Source organism: Hippichthys cyanospilos, chromosome 5 (assembly GCF_059441005.1).
Source record: "Hippichthys cyanospilos isolate Australia breed blue-spotted pipefish chromosome 5, RoL_Hcya_1.0, whole genome shotgun sequence".
Taxonomy (NCBI): Eukaryota; Metazoa; Chordata; class Actinopteri; order Syngnathiformes; family Syngnathidae; genus Hippichthys; species Hippichthys cyanospilos.
Genome location: NC_142373.1, coordinates 4,404,719 through 4,428,182, shown reverse-complemented (window position 1 = coordinate 4,428,182; position 23,464 = coordinate 4,404,719). Strand labels below are relative to the sequence as shown.

General features: G+C 37.9%; 1 protein-coding gene across 1 annotated transcript in view; it reads left to right on the top strand.

The window, feature by feature from the left end:
* Window positions 1–657: 657 nt before the first annotated feature.
* The window catches only part of LOC148423214 (inactive dipeptidyl peptidase 10-like), a 91,309-nt gene continuing 68,502 nt past the window's right edge, over window positions 658–23,464 (top strand). The window contains exon 1 of the mRNA XM_088414355.1: window positions 658–937. Within this exon, the coding sequence (XP_088270481.1) occupies window positions 881–937 (57 nt within the window). The 5' untranslated portion in view covers window positions 658–880. The remainder of the gene's footprint in view (window positions 938–23,464) is intronic.

Here is a 23,464-nt window from a genome sequence, read left to right as displayed (position 1 = left end):
GGCTGGCTCGCATTGAAAACATCTATGTAAAATGGACAGTAACTCTTTGTAACATATTGTATGATTTCACCTGTCAGGCCTGCTTACGAATCTATTTTTATCTATGCGACCCCTGAAATAAGTTTGACCACCCTGGTACGGCAACTAATTTTGCTGTGGACCATCATGACTGTAAACATGTACAGTGAGTGCAAATGTGATCGCCTTGTATTCACATTAATCAAACACAACAAATTGATGCATATAACGAGCAAAATCAGAAGCCAGAAATCAAATTGTTTGTTCAAATATATTTTTTTCTTAAATTGGGAGATTGGTAACAAAAAATGTTTGGAATATCAGAACATTGACAAAAGTGAAGCAATTTTGTTTTTGGCAAGAAACATGAAAACACATTATTTGCTTTTGTGGGATATGTTAATATGTGGCAGGATGGATCTGGCCCACAGCCCTTTACACCCACGTAAGGTAACATTTGGATTAATCAACGGTTTAAATATATACGACAGTATTCTACAGTGCCCAATCTTTCTTTATTTCTCAAATCTTATCCGATAAGAAGACACACGCCTGAGTAAACTTATTAACGGCCCACAAGGCAGCGAGGTGGATTTCACGTTGGTTTTTTGATTCGGTGACGAGCTTATCCAAAACTCTCCTCCCTCAGACGAGGATGGTGTGAGCGTGCGGGCGGCGTAGGCTTCTCCTCAGATCTCTCCAGCGCCTTACACAATTCGCTGGTGACGAAATCACCCAGAGCATTCGCACTTCTAACCATCTAGTTGATGAGGAGGCGAGCCCATTCCTCTTTTGCTCAAGATCCAAGGACCCTGCCGTTTGCCTGCAGCGATAAATCGGGACTTATCGCGAGGAGTTTACCATGACAGCTACCAAGGAGCAGCCGAATCAGAGGCAGAATCAACCGCAGCAGGATGAGGTGGGCAAGTGGAATTTATTTGGAGCGCATCATTCTGCTTTTAGCTCTTTAACCACGCCGACCTCGTAGCCTTGTCGTGTTATAGGGATGCTGGCTGGAAGGAGATACAATTTCACCGTTTAACACCCACATCTCCGTTCAACATCCCTACAACAACAATATTTTAACACACGGGTCAGACTCATTTGATCAGGCTCACGCAACTCGGCGTTTTAAAACGCCGTCGCCTGCTGCACAAGGAGCTCGCTGCAAAACTGTAGCAAGTGGCTGAATAATGAAAGCAAGGGGTCCGTGTACCGAGGCGGAGACTGCGCAGGACGCATTGTAATTCAGCCGTTGCCTCCTGTCAGCTGCCCCCGACACCTTGGGAGGGAACATTCGAGGAAAATCACTTTGGATGGGGCTCGGGCAAAGGACATGCACCCCCCGCTTTCATACATATGTTGTGTTCGTCAGTCACCTTCAAGAAGCACTTAATAGCCTCTCATTAGAGGGTTAATTTCTCATGTTTAAAATACCTCCACGCAGGTGGAATCATCCTCCTGTTTTCATGTTATTACAATGACATCTGATGTTTAGTCAGGGCTGTAGGGGGCATCGAGATAACTATATTATACCCCCCCCCCCCCAAACAAAAAAAAAAAACACTTATTCTTTAATCCATTCATTCTTAATTGTTGGCTTTGCTTTTTGTAAATGTCCCTGAGGGCATCCATAACATGGGTCAATGTGCCATTCCCTAATTTTGTAAATGATTCTGAGCTCATATCTTTCACAGTAGTATTTCCCCTGAAAGGAAGAGAAATATGTCCTGGGTTCTTGGAATTTAATTGAGCTTTGGAGCCTTTTCCAAAGAAATCTGAACCTCATCCTTGTGATGTTTCTCTAATTTGAAAATTGGAATTTTCTGAACTACTGCATATAATGCTCAGTGAACACAACCTATTGGCCATTTTGGACGATTGCATGTGATAACGCTGAAGCATTAAGTTCATCAGTGGTGCAGCTTTGATCGCAATTACTGTGTGGCCTTTAATGGTGCTTGTGTCATGTGCGGTTTGGGTTCGTTGTTTTCTTTGGGTTTTGTTCATGTTCCTAAGTTCTAGTTTCAAGTTTTGTTTCCCCCTGCATCTCCTTTTGCTGTCTGTCTCATTAGTTTGATCTTGTCCACCTGCCTGTTTACCTGCCCTCCTTCTCATCCAATCAGCTTCCCCTGCCTTTCGTCTCTCCCCCAGCTGTGTCGTGTCTTCTCGTTAAGTGTGTAGTCTATTTAAGTTCCCAGTTTGCATTAGCTTCTTGTCGGGTTATTGTTTATTTTCCGCGCTGCCCGGTCCTTGTTGTACGTCTTCCCCTCGCTGTCTTGCCTCGCGCTGCCCTGATCCCATCCTTCCCGTGCTGCCTCCCGTTCCTTGTTGCCCCGAGTAAGTTTCAGTTTAGCGTTTTTGTTTGTACTTTGTATTTTTCGGCTCTTTCAACCCAGCCTTTGTTATCATTAAATCACCCTCACTTGAGCCTACCCAGTCTGTCCTGCATTTTATTGGTTCCGTCTTTCCCGCATCCCGCACCTCATCAAACCGGCATGCCCCACCGTGACCGCTTGTTGATGTAACAGTTCTTCCAATTCTTTGCACCTTTTATCTCTCAGACCAATAACTCCATATCCAAATAATTTAAGATATTTTCAAATCCAGGGGCATGGTCAAAAACTGGTTAGCACGTCAGCCTTAACAGTGTAGAGGTCGAGGGTTGGCTTCAGTTTCTGGTCCTGCTGTGTGGAGTTTGCAAGTTCTCCCCATACCTTTATAGGTTTTCTACAGGTGCTCCGTTGTCAAACAATGCAAACACACACATATATTGGTCACGCCAAATTGTCTTGAAGTGTGTTTGTGTGTATGAAAGGTTGTGTGACTTTATGCAATTGGCTGCAAGAAGCTCAGGGTATACTAAGCCTACCATGCCAAGTCAGCTGGGATAGTCTCCAGCATGCCTGTGACTAGAGAATATACAGCATAGTTAAGCCTAATTTTTTTTTTAAGTATTTCTCAGTGTACAAGTTGACCTCATGTTTTTTCCTTCAATTCGGGTGAATTTCACAAAAACGCAAGTATAGGTCTACCCTGACTTAAGTGGTTACACATCATGGCTATCCAATGAAAACACATGGTGTGTGTTATTAAAAGGACGAAATGACGCTACCTTTAGATGCATTTCTTTAGTGTATATCAAATAACATACTGTTTCGGTTATGCAAGGGAGAGAATGGGGCAGAAACGATAAAAGCGCAAAGAAAAATATGCGCAGGTAATCGCAAATGCTGAAACTAATGTTGCAACTGGAAAACAATTTGAAGTTTCAATGCATTACTTTTTTGACACAGCTGAATATGAATTTGTCGAAAAGCCTGAAAAGCCATCATCAATATCTGACAGAAAAATAGCTCCTCCCATTTAAATATCAGATGTCTCTCCTGCGTGCTCGTCATTTGCACAAACATCCTCATTACTCTTCCATGGGTAGTCATCTTCGGACCTTTTCCAATTTGTTAACATGGAGGTCTCTAGTAATGCTTTGCTGAAGCCTTTTTTTACCCAAGTGACCACCGTCGCGAGATCAGAGCGTGGATCGGTTATTCTTTGCTGTGTTTCACCCCCTAGCTGCTGACATCTATGCGTGCCATGCTACTGCTTTCACATTTTAAGCCTTGTAAATGACATGATATTCCTTATTTCACATTCAAATTACTCTTATTCAAACACAGATATATGGAGAAAATTGCTCTGGTTCTGAGCTATGCAGGTATAAGACAACTCCCCCTCCACCCAATATGGGAGTAGAATATTAGGGAAAAAAAACTCAACTTGTATACTGAGAAATACGGTAGTATGGCACTGAGTAGAGAGTACATAGCACACTTAAGCCTAAACTTTGTAATACTGTGGCTAGATTTTCAGATCAAGTTCGTTTTTATTTGTTCAATATATACACATTTTCTCAATTGCTCTAGTTCTTAGTTGTGCAGGTATAACTTGATTGGCAACCAGTTACGTTTGTATACCACCTTTAGCTCCAAGTCAGCTGGTGTAGGGTCCAACACCCGCAGTATTGCAGATGTATGGATAGATACTCTTGAGTTTGAGGCATGTACAATAATTAAAGTGATATTGGGGGTTAGGCTGATTACCAATACTTTGTCAGCAAGGTAATAATTTTGGGGGCAAAAAGCAATCAGTGGTGGAGTTGAGCTGCCAAAATACTTTGTCGATTTCAAATATATTTTGTTGGAAATAAAAGTAAATGAACCAAATAGAGAAAAAGAATCCATCACAAACTGGTTTTATATTTGAAGACATTCGTTGCTCCAGTGTTCTATTAAAGCTCCTTCATGGGCATAATATTGTGCATTAGAAATTACCTGGTTTTGGCCAAAGAAATTATCTGTCTCATGTAAATGTCTTTGCTGGTGCCTCTCTCAACGCAATTTTTAATCACTCATTTGCACACCTAAAACCTACATGAAATAGCAGTAACATCATATAATAATTGTTTTTGCATGAAGGTTACATCATATGTTAATTCCTGATCTGTGCCAAAGCTATTTCGATCCCAGCCTCTCAACCCACAGTCTTATACATAACTCAAAAGGGCTACTCGTCATCAAACGTTGCACCGGCATATTGAAGAAATAACAAAAAGGATGCCCTTTCAAGGGTCTTGAAATAATATGTAAGGAGGAATATTTCATTTTTCACACTTCTCCGCATCTGGAAAACGCTTGGTAAGGTTAACATTGCCAAGGTTACACTTAGATTTTAAGCAGATTTTCTCTTTCTTCTGTAGTCAAATATTCTGATGTGCAGCCAACAAATCTATAATGTGTCAGCTTAAAAAAAGGATCCGTTTTCTGTGGTTACAACTGAAACTGGCACATTGATCATCTTTTTTCTATGTAACCCACAGTCAACTTTGTTTAGTGCTATTTCGGTTCTGGCTACAATAATTATATCCAAATCAATTACATGATCCTAGCACGAGAGGAGGACTATAACATGAAGCATGTGTGAGAAGACCTTCAGTTCCTCCAACCAAAGCGAATTATCATAAAAAATAAACTTCCTAGCAATTTCCTATCCAAATTTTTACTCTCACAAATTTGTATTATTATTCATTTCTATGTTTACATATTGTTCACAAAATGGCAAGAATGGATGGCCAAAAGAAACAGATAATTAACTGATTGTTGGAAAATTACATTGTGGGTCAACAATTGCTCAACAATTGATACAAGTTAGAAAAATATGCATAGCGGCGAGAGGTGAACTGAAAGACCCTCTTTCTCCTTGATTTGGTTAAGATATAGAGAGTGTTGATTTAAATAACAATTATCAATGCATCAAAATGTATGTTGTAGAATCAATAAAGTTCCACTTTCTCACAGGGGTCAAGTGCTACGTTTTTAAAAACCTGCCATAGTTCTTCATGAATAGACTGTCAATTAAAATCATACTTGTATGGAAAATATGCAATATTCAGATGGAATTTCAGAAATCAGAAAAAAAGCCTTCTGACAAAGAGTGCAATGTTTTGGGTTTTTGTTTTTCTGGAGTTCACAAATTATGGGGTAAGTTAATTACTGTCTTAACAAAATGGTGTACTTTTTCCTCACACATTTTCAACAAACGAAAACAACAAACGACTCCCTTGTAAGAGCGTCCCTGGCTTACATTATTTTCATGTTGCGACATGGAATACTGAGTTTTTTCAATATTAGCGTTAGTTTATCTTGTCATTATTGCTGGTTGCGACAGAGATCTCACTGACAAACTTTCAAAATGCTGATGAATACACTGTGGAAAACGGCAGCATATCTTTTCGCACAACGAGTCTCCTAACATCTTGAGGCGGAAGTGGCATCCTTGAGCGAGTGAGCAATCATTTTGTTTTATCCACACTCTCAATCCTCCACGTTTTCTTTTCTCTAACTTCACATTACCATGGCACCACTCTAAATGGTTTGCCAAAAACTAGTGTTATTAGGCAAAGTGGACAGCTATTTAGGCGTCGCGCACAAAGTGCAACTTACAATTATATTTTTCTCGTCTTTATCGCTAACAAACTGAAAGTAATGGGCATGTGTCCATCTTGAGTACTTATTGCCCATGTCGAACCTGTCATCTGCTGCTGTAGTGCACTCATCTCTGCTGTAGTCACTAACAAAAACAGAAAGTAAACATTTTGCCCCGAACTTTTCTCCTCCAAGCTCGCTGTGTTTTTTGCGAATTTGGCAAAAACATGCATTGTAATGCATTATAATGCATGCACTCTCATTCATACAGAGTAAAATATTTCTAGAGTTAATAGAGACACTGTGTCATATATATTTTATTATGAACTGTGTCACTGTGTCTCTATTAACACTTTGTTAATAAAAATATTTTGCTCGGTACGAATGAGAGTGCATGCAAAAAAATGCATTACAATGCATTTTTTAGCACGCTGCAAAAAACTGCAATTAAGGAGTCCATTACAGATGTTAGGAGAATGGAAGACAAGAGACATCTTCACGACCACATATGACATGCAGTACTGTATATTACATGACAATTACCAGAGACAAACAGAATTCTGAGGTAAGTGTGTGGCATGAAGCTGACATGGAGTCAATCACCACTTAAGCTGAGAAAAAGGAGGTGAAAAAACGAATCAATGAATTGAACCGTGACGATGTGCCTGAAGACTCAGCTTGCACAGCGCCACGCGGAAATGAGGAACACATTTGCGTGTCATGGTTGCACGCATCTTGGTTCAGGCCATTCTGTGTGGATTTTAGATGTTTCTCTCTGTCTGCCTCTCATGGGTGAATATGAGCGTTATTATGCATTATTTTTTCTGTATGACTTCTGTACCTGACTGACAACTAGTCCAGGCCCTACGTAGGCTATTTATCAAAGGTCATGGCATCGGCTTTAGTTCCCTTCTTAAAAAAAAGAAGGAAAACTGTGCTGTTTGAGTTTTTATTTTCTAGAATTGGTCGGCTTGAGTGATGATTTCCTCAGCTTCATATCATGAGCTTTGCTCTATTTTTTCCATTTTATTTATACACTACTTAACAGAAGCTTTTAATTCTCTGTTTGAAATGAACAGAATGAGTGCAATGTTTGATTTAGTTAATAATCATTTTAGGGGGCGAAATATGTAACACATGCAATAATTGTATGGTATTCGGTTGGAATTGAAACATCATTTCGAGTAGATACAATTTAAAAACCAGAAGAAAGAAAGAAACGCAGAAAGATTGACCATGATGACAAAGAGCCAGATGTGCCAGATAAACATGCGTCATAGTCCAAAATGTGTGATTACCATTCAGCATATGGAAATTTGGGACTTGATTTTATCACTACATATTAAATAATAGACTTTTTTCAAGATGTAATGTTATATAGGGACCAGAAAATTACTTTCTTTCTTCCTCTCGTCCATCCATCCATCCAAACTGATTCAGGTGGCTCAGAAAGAAGTCCATCCATTTATCACAGAACTCACAAAGACAAACAACCATTTTTAAACAATGGTAAAAAGTAAAAAAAAAAAAAACACACACACACACACATCGGTGCTCCTGCCGGTACATGGTTGGTCAAGTAGTTTTAAGTGTTAATCAGTTAATCTGAACAAGACTGAATCATGGCAACAGTTATTTGACACATACCGTATGTAAGCTTGGGACCAATGCCATTTTACCAAATAAATTGACATGATTGTCAGTAGACTGCCTTTAGTCTTCGAAACTGAGAGTTTCTTGACATGCAGTAGAATATGCACAGAAACAATAAAACAGCACTTAAGACACTGAAGATAATTAAATCGGCTGCCAAAGAAATCCATCTCAGCTGTGCCTGTGTCCTTTTCTCTGCGCTTTTCATCTGAGTTCTAATGCCCACTCAAATAACAATTTTATAGCTCAGTGCCTGCTGAATCCCGATTTTGTTGTTTACCTGCTGCACAATAAAATCAAAGGCATTCTATTCTATTCTACTCTGAAGCCTCCATTTTCAGCCATAGCTATAAAAATGCACAGCTCCAATTCTTTGCATCACGATGAGAAACAATTTCCTCTGCACGTACAGTCAACTTGATGCTGATTACTTTTTCTATTGTTCGGGAATTCAGGTTCTCGTTCAGTTGCATTTCTGTTGATAAATTTTGTGTGTTATTCAACTCTGTGCAAACGACTGGATTCTTTTCTGCAGCCTGCAGTGCTATTTGTTGGTATGCAGTCATTTGCTTCTAATTGCTTATTGTATGAATCAGATATTGGCCTGCAGGGGAGAATAACATTACAATGTAAAAATCAATTTAAATGTGCTGAAAACATTGATGGCGCAATGTAAGAAGATGCTAATAAATAAAGTTCAGTGTTCTGACCGGTGGTCAATTGAACTATCCATTATAGCAGTTCTCAGGTTTGCAACTGATTTGATGCAGGCAAGCACTTTTACCCATGGTCATTAAATAGCAGACTATGCCTTCTTAAAATGCTAAAAAAATACTTGAACGTAGCCTTATTTCACTCCATGCCTCACTTACCTTAATGCACACTTAAGTAGCCACAGTGCTTTGCAAAAGTGTTGTCCTCTGTAACATTTTGACATTTGATCTCATTTTCAGCCTTAAATATAAAGATAAAAATTAGAAGTAATTTTGAGGAATCACCACCACGGTTGCTACAATTTGGTGTGAATATTTTGTAGAATCACCTTTTGCCGCATCTACATCTGCAAATCATTTTTGGTTATGTCTCTATAAGTCTTGAATATTTACCCCTTCCTCCCTACAAAACAACTCAAGTTCCTTAGGGTGTAATGGAGAGCGTTTGTGCAGAGCCTTTTTCAGACCTTTCCACATATTCTCTATCCAATCGATGTTTGGACTTTGACTTGGCGTCTCTAACACCTTTATATGGTTAGCTTTGAACCATGCCATGGTAATTTTTGCTTTATGTTTAGGACCATTGTGTCATGTTCTGTTGTGAGTTGGTGCTGTTTTTTTTTTTTATTATTGTATTTTTCAAGTTGTGGGTTTGTTAGTTCTTGTGACTAGTTCCTTATTTCGTTTTCTTTATTAGTTTCCTTGCGTCTGTCCTCCTTTGTGTGATTTGTTTCCACCTGTCTTGTGGACCTGCCCTCGCGTTGTCTTATCAGCTTCCTCTGCCTGCCGTTTGTCTCTCTCCAGTTGTTTCACATTTCCTCGTTTAGTGTGAAGTTTAAGTCCCCAGTTTGCATTCACTTGTTGTCCGGTCATTGTCAACGTCACGGTCTCAAGTAGTAACGTGTTTTTTGCCTCCTTGTTGTCTTTTTCTCTGCGAGTCTGATTTCAGTTTCAAGATTTGATTGTTACTTTTTGGGTACTGTTTCGTTCATATTTTGCCCACTCCCTGTATAGCAATAAATCCTCTTTTTGAGCACCTCAACTCCAAACTTCCCTGCATTTTTGGGTCCACGTTCCTTCATCCCTCACCAAGATGCCACGGGAACATGACAGATTGTCCTATTGGAAGGTCTACCTCTGCCTCAGTCTCAGATCTTCAGGAGACACAATCAAAGTTTTTGGCAGAATAACCCTGAGTAGTCCATCTTCCCATCAATTCCAGCACTTCCCAGTCCCTGTTGAAGAAAAGCAGCCCCACGCCATGATGCCAAAACCACCATGTTTGACAGTGAGGGTGGTGCACAGTGTTACTCTAATGCTACGATCACACAAACACGGAATATCTCGTCTCTACGCGCATTCGGTAGGCCAGATGCTAACTGCCAGCATTTAGCTTGTTTTGCACTTTACAGTGGATACGGAAAGGAGAGCCTCGCTAAGAACTTTTCCATTTTCTGGGAGAGCCAATGTTTTCTACTTTACGGCAATGTCCGTCTGACCAAAAAAAAAAAAAAATCAATGTGGCACTCAAGTGGCCGATACTATCTTGGCACAGTAACTTCTGTACAACACAACGAAGTAAATGCTGCACATACCAGTTATTCCACGTTCCCCCTCCACCATTCTACAAGCCAAGTGAGTGCTCTTGCTTGGTTCCGTTTTTGTATTGAAAGCTCAGGTGGCCGTGTTGGATGGCTCCGGGTGACTGCAAACCAGCCACCATTATTCATTCCTGCCCCCTGTCTAGACGTTGAATGTTCCCGAAGCTCATTGGCGAGAAGTTAAAAAATTTCGACGCATGACGAAATGAAAATTTTTTAACTTCTCGCATCACTCCATACGCATCCATCGTGTCGTCCGGCGCTCTATCGCGCCCTGTCGCGCGAACTACATCGACTACAACACAAAACTGTCTGCTTTTACGCCTCGATTGTGTTTGGTGTGAGCACAGCATCATTCTAAGGGCTTCTTTGTCACCCTTGTGACTTCTGGAAAATGTCAAATGGGCCTCTTTAAGGTTTTCTTTCGGAGGTGGCTTTCATCTGGCCACTCTTCAATAAAGGCCAGATCTATAGCCAGATTCTCCCACCTCTGTGTAGATCACCGCAGTTAATCCAGTGTGATCATGGGCCTCTTGATCTATCTCTGTACTTAGTTTTTACCTTGTGTGGGTAGAAGGTTTAGAGAGACCGCCATGTTTTGGTATGTTTGCAGTGGTTTAATACACTCTCCATTTTGATATTATTGCTCACACAGTGCTCTGGAAGATTTTTAAAGCTTTTGAAATCTTATATTCCATTCCTGCATTAAACCTCTACGACTATCCCAGACCTGCCCGTTGTGGTCATTAAACTTCATGATCCTGTTTGCTCCCTAGTGTTCATTCAACCGATTCTGAGACCAAGTGCAGGTACAGTATAGTGACTTGATGATACACAGGTGGACTCTTGTTTGTCGTTTTAGTCAACATTGGATCATTCAGAAATTATCAGGGAACTTGTAGAGCGGGAGTGATAAACTCATTTCAGCTCACGGAGTAAAATCTATTGTCAAGTGTGCCAGACTAGTAAAATCATGCTCTACTGTATATCTTAACACATTGTCAAATATATGTAGATTTTGCTTTGGGTGGCGGCCTGGTCCCAATTGCTCATGAATAGCAGTGGTCAAAGGTAAATATAAAGTTGAAAGTAAATTAAAACAAATATATAATAATAAAGATGAAGTAAAATAACTGTCTTTTTGGTCCCCTAAATAGCATTTTCGTTGAGTTGTATGAATTGAATGGAAACTTTTTATACATTTTTTTCCATTTGTTCATAAAAAAAACCCTTAATAAGATGAACTAAAAATAAACACATAAATACAATAAAACACAATCCAGAGGAAGGAAAATGCCTCCATCTTCTTTGCAAGGCGTGCAGTGAACTGCAAAGAATTCAACAAAATCAAATAGCGCTGTGGGCTGCTCAGTGGGACAGACTCGGTGGATGAGTGGTTACCACGTCTAACTCAAAGTTAAGGGTTCGATTCCAGCTGGCTCCAGCCTTTCTGTGGGAAGTTAGCATGTTCTCCCTGAGCCCGCGTGAGATCTCTCCGGGCACTTCAGCTTCCTCCCACACACCAACAAAAACAAGATGCATGGCATCTCTATTGGACACACTAAATTGTCCTCAGGTGTGATTGGGTGCGTGAATGATTGTTCGTCCTGGTGTTCCCTAGAATTGGCTGGCAACCAGTTCAGGGTGTCCCTCGCCTACTGCCCGAAGTCAGCTGGGAAAGGCACCAGCAAGCCTGTGACCCTTGCGAGGATAAGCAGTTGTAGAAAATGGATGGATGGATTGAAAATTGTGCTGTAGTGTTTCATTTTGGACACAGAGTGGCACCCACATAATGATATACACAACAGACGATGTAAAAAAAAAATAAAAAACAGAGTCATGACGTCATGTCAAATACATTAGAGCAGTGGGCTAACTGCTGAGCTGTAAAGAATTAGCATTTGAAAAGAAATACAAGACCAATTGTTTATAATACTACAGGGACCGAATCTGCTGGCTTTCAGGTAAAAAAATGCCAGGTAATTCCCAGACCCACTCCGACTGCGAAACTCTTCAGGGCGATCAAAGTATTTTACCCATGCTGCTCAGTAGCATGAAATGGCTACATGCTATTGCGAACATGAATGTTCCACTTTCTGTCACTGAAGTGATCAGCAAGCGCAGGCATAGCAACTGGTCACTTCCACCTGTAAGTTACAATGCTGATCATGGCATTCATGTAAGATTTTTTGTGTACTGTAGTGTTGTTAGGTATGACGAAGCCTACAGAGGACCATTGAGAGTCAGTTATCAAACACAAGCATGAGTTGCAGCTGACAGCAGCCTCACAATCCCACAATCTATTTTTTGTTTTTTTTTTTTGCATTTCAAGCAATGTCTTGTGATCAATCAAGACTAATGATCTGTCGCAATAGACACATTCAACACCCCTGCTGTAACAGGTTCACTGCTCCAAATTCATCACTTGAGGCTGCGCAGGTGGCGGGGATGATGCCTTTTGACCACATGGAGAAGCAGGGCATGGCGGGCCGGTTAATGTTGCTTCTGCCAAGTGGAAAGTTACGGCTTGACTCTGGCGGGAGCCTGGCCTGGCCTGAAAGTACATCTATTTTAGATCTCTTTGCTTTAGCTTTGTAACATTTCTCTTTGTGTTTTCTTTGTTAGAGGTTGCTAGGCCCAACAATGGTTTAGCATTCACTCACTATCCACTTTTTCTCCCCTTGAAACTCATGGCACATCATTGAAACTTATCGTGACTCACAGGTGCCAAGGTCAGGTTATCCTCCCATACTGGCAACCAGTGTTGGGCAAGTTACTTCAAAGTTGTAATGCATTATTTATTACTCATTACTGTCATATCAAAGTAATTAGATACATTACAATATTACTGTATTTGAAATTTAAGGCATTACACTACTATTGCATTACTTTTGTACTACTCTCACCAGCATAATTGGAAATATGGATTTGCCATTCTAAATGTAGCTCATTACGCTCATTACACATCCAGTGGAAGGTTGGCTTAAGCCTAAAACAGTACAAATCATTTCCTCTAAATTGTATTGTAAACCTTTAAAGACATCATAAGATATGTACAAACATTTTTTTGGATTTTTTTTTGTATTTTAATGCTTTTATATTTTAGCATGACAAGATAGTGACCACGAGTCTCCTAATCTCTTGAGGTGGAAGTGGCATCCCTGAGCGAGAGAACGATCATTTTGCCTGCTTTGTTTCATCCCCACTCTCAACCTTCTCCTTGTTTTCTTTTCACTAACTTCCCGTTACTATAGCACCCCTCTAAATTGTTTGTCATATTACTGGTGCTATTTGGTGAAATGGACAGCTCTGGAGGTGTCGCACACAAAGTGCACCAAAGTATTATATTCTTCTTGTCTTTTTCTTGTCCATCTTGGGCATGTATTATTAATATTTAACTTGTTGTCTACTGCTCTCGCACTCATCTCTGCAGTAGTAGATATTAATAACAGAAAGCAAACATTTTGCCTTGGATTTTTATCTTCCAATCCCACACTTTCAGGTTAAAAATGCATTATAGTGCATTGTGTTTCTCTCATTTGTACTTAGTCAAATACTTACAGTACGTTTTTGTGTATGTAATGTATTACACTACTGTGTCACAGCAAAAAGTAGTAGTAAAAAAAAGCAGTAATAAAATAATAAGTAGTAAAATTGCAGTAATTATATTACTTTTGTAATACATTAATCCCAACACTGCTGGCCCCACATTATGTGGCACCAAGCTATTCATTCGACAAAACAAATCCTTTTTTTTTCCTTTTTTTCATCTCTTTATTGTCTGTGCTGTAGATATATACGCCTCTTGTCCCCCACCCTGTTCCTTAACTCTCCTCATTACAGATCACACAATTTTAAAAATTTTAGTGACAATTTTAGTGACAAAAAAACAAAACAAAACACTACAGTGCTCAAATTTCTGTTGGAATGTCAAGAGGCCAAAAGTCAAAAGGGAGTCAAGATCTAGTCTCTAACTGTTTCAGAGTGGCATTCAGAAAATGATAACTTTGAACGTGATTTAAATCCAGTTTTTGTCCCTCTGATGCCCATTATAAATAGCCATTTTCCATGTACTATACACCTGTTTTTTTTTTTTTTATCATACATTTCTCATGATTACTGTATGAATCCCTTCAATGGGCCCTCAAAAGTCAACTTGATGTGTTGATGGTTTTGTTATTACACCTCAAAAGCAGTGACATTTTTTGGAAGAAAAATAACATGTGTACGATGTTTTTCACAAGCCCCCAAAGGTTAATGTTTCGCTTTATATATATATATATATACAGTGGTACCTCGGTCCTCGAACGCCTCTATACTCGACCAAATCGGTGCTCGACCAAAAAAATCAAGTAGGTAATGCATCGGACCTCGATCAGATTTTCGGTTCTCGACTAGCCGAGCCGAGCCGAGCCGAGCCGACCCGAACGCGCTCCTCGGCCCTTCTCGGCCAGCGGGTAAGCGCCAGTTCAACTCAGACCGCCAGCGGAGTAAGACGTTTGTTCAATATTTCTTCCCGGATTTAAACTTTTTCGTGTTGCTCTAGCCCTTAATAATGGGTCCAAAAAAAGACAGTGATAAGGGGAAGGCAAAGAGGAAAACAATGAGGACCACTATTGAACCGAAGAAGGAAATTATAGCAAAATATGAACGCGGTGTACCTCGCGTCGCAGTTAGCTAGCGTCATCATGGAAGGAGTAACTCCCTCCCGTCCTCTCCACATCCACTCCTGTATGCCATCAACCACTCTCCAAAACGTAAGTAAATTATACAAAATGGTTTATAATGCTTTATTTATCTTTATCTTTATCATGTACTGCTTGTGCACATTTACTTGTGCACACATACTTTCCATTATTTCTTATGGGAAAATTGCTTTCGGTGTTCGAACAAATCGGTGCTCGACCACCACCTCAGAACGGATTATGGTCGAGTACCGAGGTACCACTGTATATATATATATATATATATATATATATATATATATATATATATATATACACACACACACACACATTGGATCAAAACAATAGGGCTTTCCGATGTCGCCCAAGAATAAAATTTAAGATCTTTTTCAGATTTTTTTTCCCTCATATTTTTGAAAGAAAGTAAATAAATAACAGTTTTGCTTATATTTCAGTTACCATTTCAATAGGCATCAGTCAATAACCGCCACATGTAGCATGGCAATATAACTGTGATTTTAAAAGTTATTTTAAATGATATCTGATAAGATAGGATGCGAGCTGTTTAGCCTGCTTGAATATGGCTTAGTCCCTTTACATACCAAGCCGTATGTGGTGAAACGCCCTCGGTATCAGCTTCCCAAAGCTTTTGTTGTAATCCACTCCTGCCCTCATTGGTCGCGCTGGGAGCCAATCACGTGTCTTGTGCCCATTAGCTGAATGACGGATTGCTTGGCCCGTCAATACTTTTTTTTAATTTATTTTTTTTAAGGACAGTATTTAGTGCATCAACTGGGTGAACATCACATGCGTGTGCATTAAGGAACAAAAGCTTTGGGAAGCTGATACCTTTTGTAATAAATTAGAATTTCAACTCTAAACTCCGCTTGTTATCATGTTTGGTCAGCTACGGGTTCTACTCTAGGTCAACGTCCGATGGGGCGTTACAATGTGGGCAACTCCGGCCTTCCATCTTCCCCGACTACAGCCAAGTAATGAAAACGAGAAGGGGTAATGGAACAGTTACTGTATAAGGATTAAAAATTTAAGTAAATATGTGTACTGCAGTAGGCCGTCCAAGGTGTGCTTGTGGCCTCTACATTTACCGTTACCTCATCTGTTTGCAGGAATCTTCACAGCATGTCCTTCTGCAATATCATTTTTTTAAATGAAAAAAAAAAGCAAAGCACTGAGAGCACGAAAGATGAAGCACTAAGTTGCGAATGAACATTATATCATCTGCGCCCATGTATTTCAATAGGAAATATACAAAGTATAATATTTTATTAATTTTAAAGATGATACCATTGACCACTAGAGTCATCAGACATACAGTATTTTAGTGAGGCACATGCTCCAGTATTGATCTACTGTGCCCCAGTAAAAATTTAATCAATAAAAAAAATAAAATCACTTCAGAGCGCACATTCTATTTTCTATGGTACTTCGTTGCTACTGTATTCACACAACTTAAGCATGGGTAACCAATATGGTAATTTATTCACATGCAGCGACTTCATTTAATAAGTTAATACACAAAGTCGATAAGTATAGAATTATATTGTTCCGTTATCGATAGATTGATGGTAGATACGCCATTCATGCAATATTTTTGCCATTATTCCATATTTTTTGCTGATAAAATGTCCCATTCACTTATACTGGCCGATTAGACATTTTGCATTTAAAGGTTTCCAATTTCACATTCATTTAGCTCAGTGCTGCTGCCCAATTATTTTTTGCAACCCCCTCAGGAAAGAGAAAACATTTCACCCCACCTCCCAAATGAGATTATTATCTATAAAAATTGTATAAGTATACCTAAAACATTAACACAAGCAATATGAGAACAAAACTTTAAACAAATTTTAACCACCTTTTTACAGCATTTATACAGACAGGTCAAAGGTTTGTTTAAGCAGAAAAAAACCCAAATGCATCAAAGTGCTTGAAGAAAAGATGCCAATCCTTATTTTATCACTATTACACTTCAAATGGCAAAAACAAACCTTTTCCCCTGCGGTCATCCACTCATTGATTTAGCCTTAGGGATCATTCCCATCATACAAATAATTCACACATTACAGATTTTTTGTGGTAATTAGAGGGTTTTTTTGTTTTTGTTTTTCTCGAATGAACAGTCCCATTCACTTATCACGTTCGATTTGACATTTTGCATTTAAAGTTTTCCAATTTCACGTTCACATTTACCTCATTCGTTTAGCCTAAGTAATAAAATTCCAATAATTCACATATTGCAGATATTTTTTCCTTAATTCCTTATTTTTGTTCGAATCATTTCATTCCTAATGGAAAAAATCTCCAATTCTCAATTGGAAATTTTTCGCTCACGTTTAACAGGCCGCTTGGTATAGTGGTAAGAACATCGGTTCACAATGTGAAGGATTTACCGGTTTGATCCATGATAGGGGTCATATGTTTCTTTTTCTTCTCAGATATCCGGTGGGTGAACTGACTTTGAACTAAACATGCAATTAAAAAAAGTTAATTAAATTTGACACAAGCTCATTCATTAATTTTAATACTTTATAATTTGTAATAATTCCTAATTTATAATTATTTTGTAATAATTTATAGTAATTATTTTTATACATTAAAGTCTTCACAAAAACACTAATAATTATTAATATTAAAATAAATTTAGAATGATTTTTCCAGGGTTCCCCCTTCAATATTTTCATTGTTCACCAATTCAAGCCAATGAAATATTTAACATGATTCCAACATTATCCAGTCTTATTCACATTCATTCAATGTCTTTAAATTAGGGTTTTTGTTCTTAAGTGATATAAGTCCAAAAAGATACAGAAAGATTCATCACTCTTTTTTTAAGTCATGGTTTAAAAGTCTAGAATAAAGTATATAAGTATGCCAGATGTATTACCAGGTGGTTAACCAAATATCTAGACAGCAACATTGTCTGATACGATTGAGTAGTTTGAAAAAAACATTTGTTTTCGATGATAAATAATTGCTAAATATATATATTTTTTCCATGCACTTTGCTCACTCTCATGAATTCTTTGTGTCCCAGTACAGTATTAGATCGAGTGACTTCCCTGCCATTAAATTTGGATTTGAAAAGAAAATCCATATAAAGCACAAATGTAATCATTCCTGTCCTTTTTTAAACTCTTCTCGTGCAGTGGATGGGATAGTGTGATAAGAGTGACAGTGAAACATTTTTTTTTAAACAAAATACAGGTTATTTTACAGTTAATGAACGGTAATGAAATATGTACCGGTTTCTGAAATGCAGCAAATAATTTTTATAAATACAGCACGGCACTTAACATTCAGGTTTGCCTATCATTTATTATACCTCTACCTTTTGCTTTGATTTAAAATATTTAGGGCAAGCCCTTACCTCATTTTTCTTATTTTCAATTTTGGATAAGCATGTGTGCCTCCAACATAGTTGCTGATGACTGCCATAAAAATAATAAGTATATAGAGTCTATAAGCAGAGTGACATTTTTAGCTACCAATAGATTTGCTCATTTTTACATTGGTCATTCTGTTAAGGCTACTTGAGTTGTGGCCATTTTATCAATTATAGCAATCTGAAGAAATCTTCTGATTTAACACAATAATGACATCACTTTCCTTTTGGATACTTCATAATTGGAGGTAACGGTTTAACTATTGTATATGGAGCTCATATGGTCTTAAATACATTATTTTATTTTCATTTCTTCAAGGTGAGCAACACAAAGTCAAGTACCGCATTAAAGGTCTGGGGTGCAGTAAATTGTTGTGTTTTGCAGTGGTTCACGTTGGGAAATATTTACGGCATTGTTATGTGCTGTGTTCTAGCAAGCAACAATTCCAATTATAGAAAAAAAATCAGGGTGTCGCATAGTTTAATTCAAGCTTTTTATTCAAAAGATTAACTTTAATTAGATCATGTTTTCTCCTCCCCTCTGTCCAATCGAGGTATATTAGTGGATTGTGTTTCACCTGCAGGGTTTTATGGGTAATTGAGGGCAGAAAGCCCGCAGAGATAAGATATTTATATGCGGGAGGTTTCATTTGTCTCATCACTGGCAGCATGTGGGGTGGAAGATGCCATGAGACCCACTAACACAAAGGCTCCGACATGGAGGTGGAGGAAGAAACACTGCAAATGTTGCTGGTTTCACACCAGATAATGACACATACACGATATGCTCCATGGTCAATCAGATTGTGCAAACAAGCTTTCTGCACACAGTTTGATCAATGCTGCCCTTGAATACAAATGCATGCAGCATATCTTTGATAAAATAGATTTGGATCTAAGCGTCAGCAGCATGCTAGCGACCTGAGTAAAAAGTGTATACAGTGATCCCTCCTACTTCGCGGTCTCAGATATCGCGGTCTCAGTACTTCGAGAGTTTTTCCAGGAAAAATTAAAAATATTTCAAAATAAAAAAATCATTTAAAAAAATGTGCAAAAATTGAAAAAAGCAAAAAGGCACATTATACTGTACTGTATTAATCAAATAACAAAGTAATATTAGTTAATAACTATGTTAAGAATTCTTTAAGCGTTGGAGTTCGTGACGTTTTTATCTTATTTTGAAATGCATGCTTTTAATTTGTCGGATCGCGTTGCATTTCCGTTTCCTATTTTACGTTCCCTGTGCGGTCATTTGGCTCGTTACGGTGACGTAGTGAATGACAACGCAAGCTCATTTTTATAGTTTATTATCATTTATGTTGATAACGCACGCTACTGCCTATGTTTAGTAAGCGATGATTGTTTATTCTGTTTATGTGTTCGTTTGTGTAGAGGTTGCACTTTATAGTTAGTAGTTATTTTTATTTTTATATTTTTTATATTTATATTTATATTTTTATATTTTTATATTTTTATATTTTATTTTTATTTTTATATTTTTATATTTTTATATTTTTATATTTTTATATTTTTATATTTTATTTTTATTTTTATTTTTATTTTTATTTTTATTTTTATTTTTATTTTTATTTTTATTTTTTAGTGTTTGCTAACCCGCTAATGTCAGCGGCTAAAAATACAGTATTTTCATAGATTCATAGGTCAAGTTCGGCAAGTGTTTATATGTTAGTTGACTGACTTTAACTATGTTGTTGATTTATTTTTCAACAGTTACATGATACACCATACATGAGCCAAAATAAATGTGGTTCAACGTGATGACTTGTGTACTCTTTTCACCGTTGACACCCCCCATTAAGTAGGGGGGATCATTGTACCCCCTTTTTTTTCTTAGGTGGTTGAGAGGCGCACGTACTAAACAGTTGCAAATCTATATGGATATTAGGACTGCTATATACGACTTTTGGTTCTTTGAAGGCAGGATTCTCAATTCTCAATCAAAAACAAACACGTTGGATTTACTCAATTCAATAGTGGACATTTGTTGCACACAAATTGTTTGCCTTGGCAGTAACTCACAGAATTGTGTTCAATCAACACAAATTATTCATTTTCAATAAACACAAGTACTTTGTGTTAAAACAACGTCATCACAATGTATTTTATTGAAGTAATTTCAGCTCTTTGATCATTTTACTCCAACACAATTTGATCACTTTACTCCTACACAATTTGATCACTTTACTAAAAGGTTTTTCAATCCCTTTACTGCAACCCAATTTGATCCTAAACTAACAATGTGTTTCTGTTATTCCAATGCAAATTACATACTTTCATGATTGTACATCAAATTTAATAAATGTATACAATTGTACTTTGAAATAATCGAATGTAAATATACAACGGAATTTAAAAGTAATGTATTAAATAAACATTTAAGTGTTTCCCCCAATTGAAACAAAATATTAGCATTGGCCAGAAATGAACAGAAATTTCAATATAACCCAGTATATGAAAGCAAATTTTACAAAGGATCCCCATTGCAAATGTTTGCAGAAAAAAAAACAAATAAAAACATGATTTCAGCCAAACTTAAGTGCCCTTTTTTTCAGTATTTATTTAAATAACATACTTAATTTGACAACAAGTATATTTGTTATCTTTCAGCTTTTCTGAAGTTTACAAAACAGAAATTGCAAATTCGACGCCTCCTTAAAACAAACTGGGTCAATTTCCCTCAAACTGCCAATGATTTAGTCAAAAACACCATTATAAAATAAAATAGTACTTTAGCTTTGCTGGCTTCATCACTTCTTTAGCAAGCATTTGTTGACACAAAACGCTTTTTAACAAATTTCAAAATTATTACATTTTTAAAAATATATCAAACTGGTTGAATTGATTGCTTTATTGAAGAGTCATGAATACTTTCATAATTTAATGTCAAATAAGATGAAATACCCACCGCTTCAGTGGCACAGTGAAAAGCACGTCTGCCTCACAGTTAAAAGGACCCTAGTTCTATTTATTATTGTAATGTTTAGCGGTAGGTTTTTTTTCTTCATTTCATTTTTTTAATGATTATTTTGACATTTGAATTAAGTATATATTTTTTATTTCATTTTTTGTTGTATTTTCTTAGTCTGATTGTGTTTGTTGTTTTTTTTGGGGGGGTGAAATTGCATTCAACAAGTTTCGCACTCAGGGAGTTGAAATCTGCGGGTTGCACTGGAAGTTCTACAGTTGGTAGTTGGTGTTGTTGACACTGTCATATATTATACGCACAATATTTGATATCGGGGAAGTTTTCTTGTGGCCAAGAGTGTTAATTGTTTGAAATGGTTGGATGTGTGTGTGTGTGTGTGTGTGTGTGTGTGTGTGTCCCTTTTTTTTTTTTTTTTACTTTTATTTATTTATTTTTCTTTCTCTCTGTTTCTTTTTCAGTCGTCAGCTTCGTCCCTTTTTTTTTGTGCTCAGACTCCTGACCATGCCCATCAGAGTCGTTCTAACTAGACCTCTTGCTAAGGCATGACCTCAGTCCAAAATGCGCTTAGATTTGTTTCGTGGAATACGAAGGGCATGGGGACTGCTCCAAAACAGGGCCGAGTAATGGCTCACTTGTGTCAACTTAAAGCTGATATATGTTTTATCCAAGAGACTCATATGCTCAATAAGGAAGTTGCATCACTTAAAAAGAACTGGGTTGGGTCACTGTACCACTCCTCATTTAGTAGTAAAGCATGGGACGTGGCTATGGTAATCAGAAAAGGCATTCATTTTGTGGTGGATGAGTCTGTGACTGATGTAAATAGCAGGTATGTTATGGTTTCTGGAACACTTCAAGGCACCCCTCTGTTGTTAGTCTCTGTATATGGCCCTAACTGGGACCATGGCTCTTTCATGCCAAACATGTTTGCTGCTTTTCCAAACATTAAAAATAGTTATATAATTATGGGGGTTGACTTTAATCTTGTCCAGGATCGTTCATCTACTAAAGCTGTTCCAGTTACTCAGTCCGCGAAGACCTTACTCTCACTTTCTCAGCAATAGGGCCTTATTGATCCTTGGAGACAGAAATTTTCCAAATCAAGAACTTACTACTTTTTTTTCTCATGTTCGTCACACATATTCATGCATTGATTTTTTTTCTGTGAGATCTCCGCTTGCTTTCAAGGGTTGCCCAAGTGAGTATAGCGGTGTCCGACCATGCGCCAACCTCCCTTGACCTGGCTCTGGTTGCCCAAACCTGCTCGCCTAAAGTGTGGAGGTTTCATTCTGGGCTTCTGGCAAAAGACAGTTATAAACAATTTATACAGTCTCAGATTTCTTTATATATGGATGTTAATGATACGCCAGATGTAACCAGGGGCATTCTCTGGGAGGCATCTCAGGCCTATATTAGAGGCCAACTTATTTCATATGTCTCCAATAGGAAAAAGGAGGAAAATTAAAAAAAATTCTGGTCTTCTTAGGGACATCAAAAAGTTTGACGGAGTATGCAACCAACCCCGATCCTTCTCTCTATGAACAGTGGGTTACTTTACAAATGGATTTTGATCTGGCTTCTACTGCAAAGGTCAGGACGTTGCTTTTGAAGTCCAGACAACGTTTCTATGAATCTGGCGATAAAGCAGGGAAGCTGCTTTCACATCAGGCCAGGGCTGATGCAGCAGGAACTGATCCAGCGTACCAAGTTTGGTTTGACAATGGGATAAAATCAGTTAATGATCTGTATGCAGACAATGTATTTTGCCCATTCGAACAACTTGCCAGAGCATTTGCCCTTCCAAATCATCATTTCTTTCGTTTTTTTTCAGGTCAGTAACTTCATTAAAAAACATTTATCCGCAATTTTTGGTATCTCCCCAGATGCGGAATTGCCAAGTAAAGTTGTACAAGCCTTGGCTTTCTCGAATCTTTTGGGCCGCAGGTTAATCCTGATACATTGGAAGTTTCCCCAACCCAGTTGGGTTAGAGAGGTCCTTTATAATTTGAAGCTTGAAAAGCTGAGATGTATATTTAATGGCTCTGTAAATATATTTCACAACACACGGGAATCTTTTATGCAATATATTAGGCTTTTGGATATTCCTTTTGATCTGGAGGACGAATGATAAATGTATGTGTTTATTTATTTATTTGTATTTTATTTTATTATACTTTATTTTTTGTTTTCATTTTATCAGTATTATTTTTTAATTCATTTATTTTTTCATTTTTGTTGATGTGTGTGGGTTTGTGTGATACTGTTTGGCCTTTGGGGTGTTTGGCCTTTGCATTGTGACTTGCTGCATGTTCAATGTATGTTGGGTTTTGTCTGTTTGGAAAATGTACAATAAATAGAGTTGGAAAAAGGACCCAAGTTCTCATGAATACGTTCATAATTTAATATTAAATAAAATGATGTTGCAGAGTCTTCCCTAGGAAAGAGAAAACATTTAAAATGTAA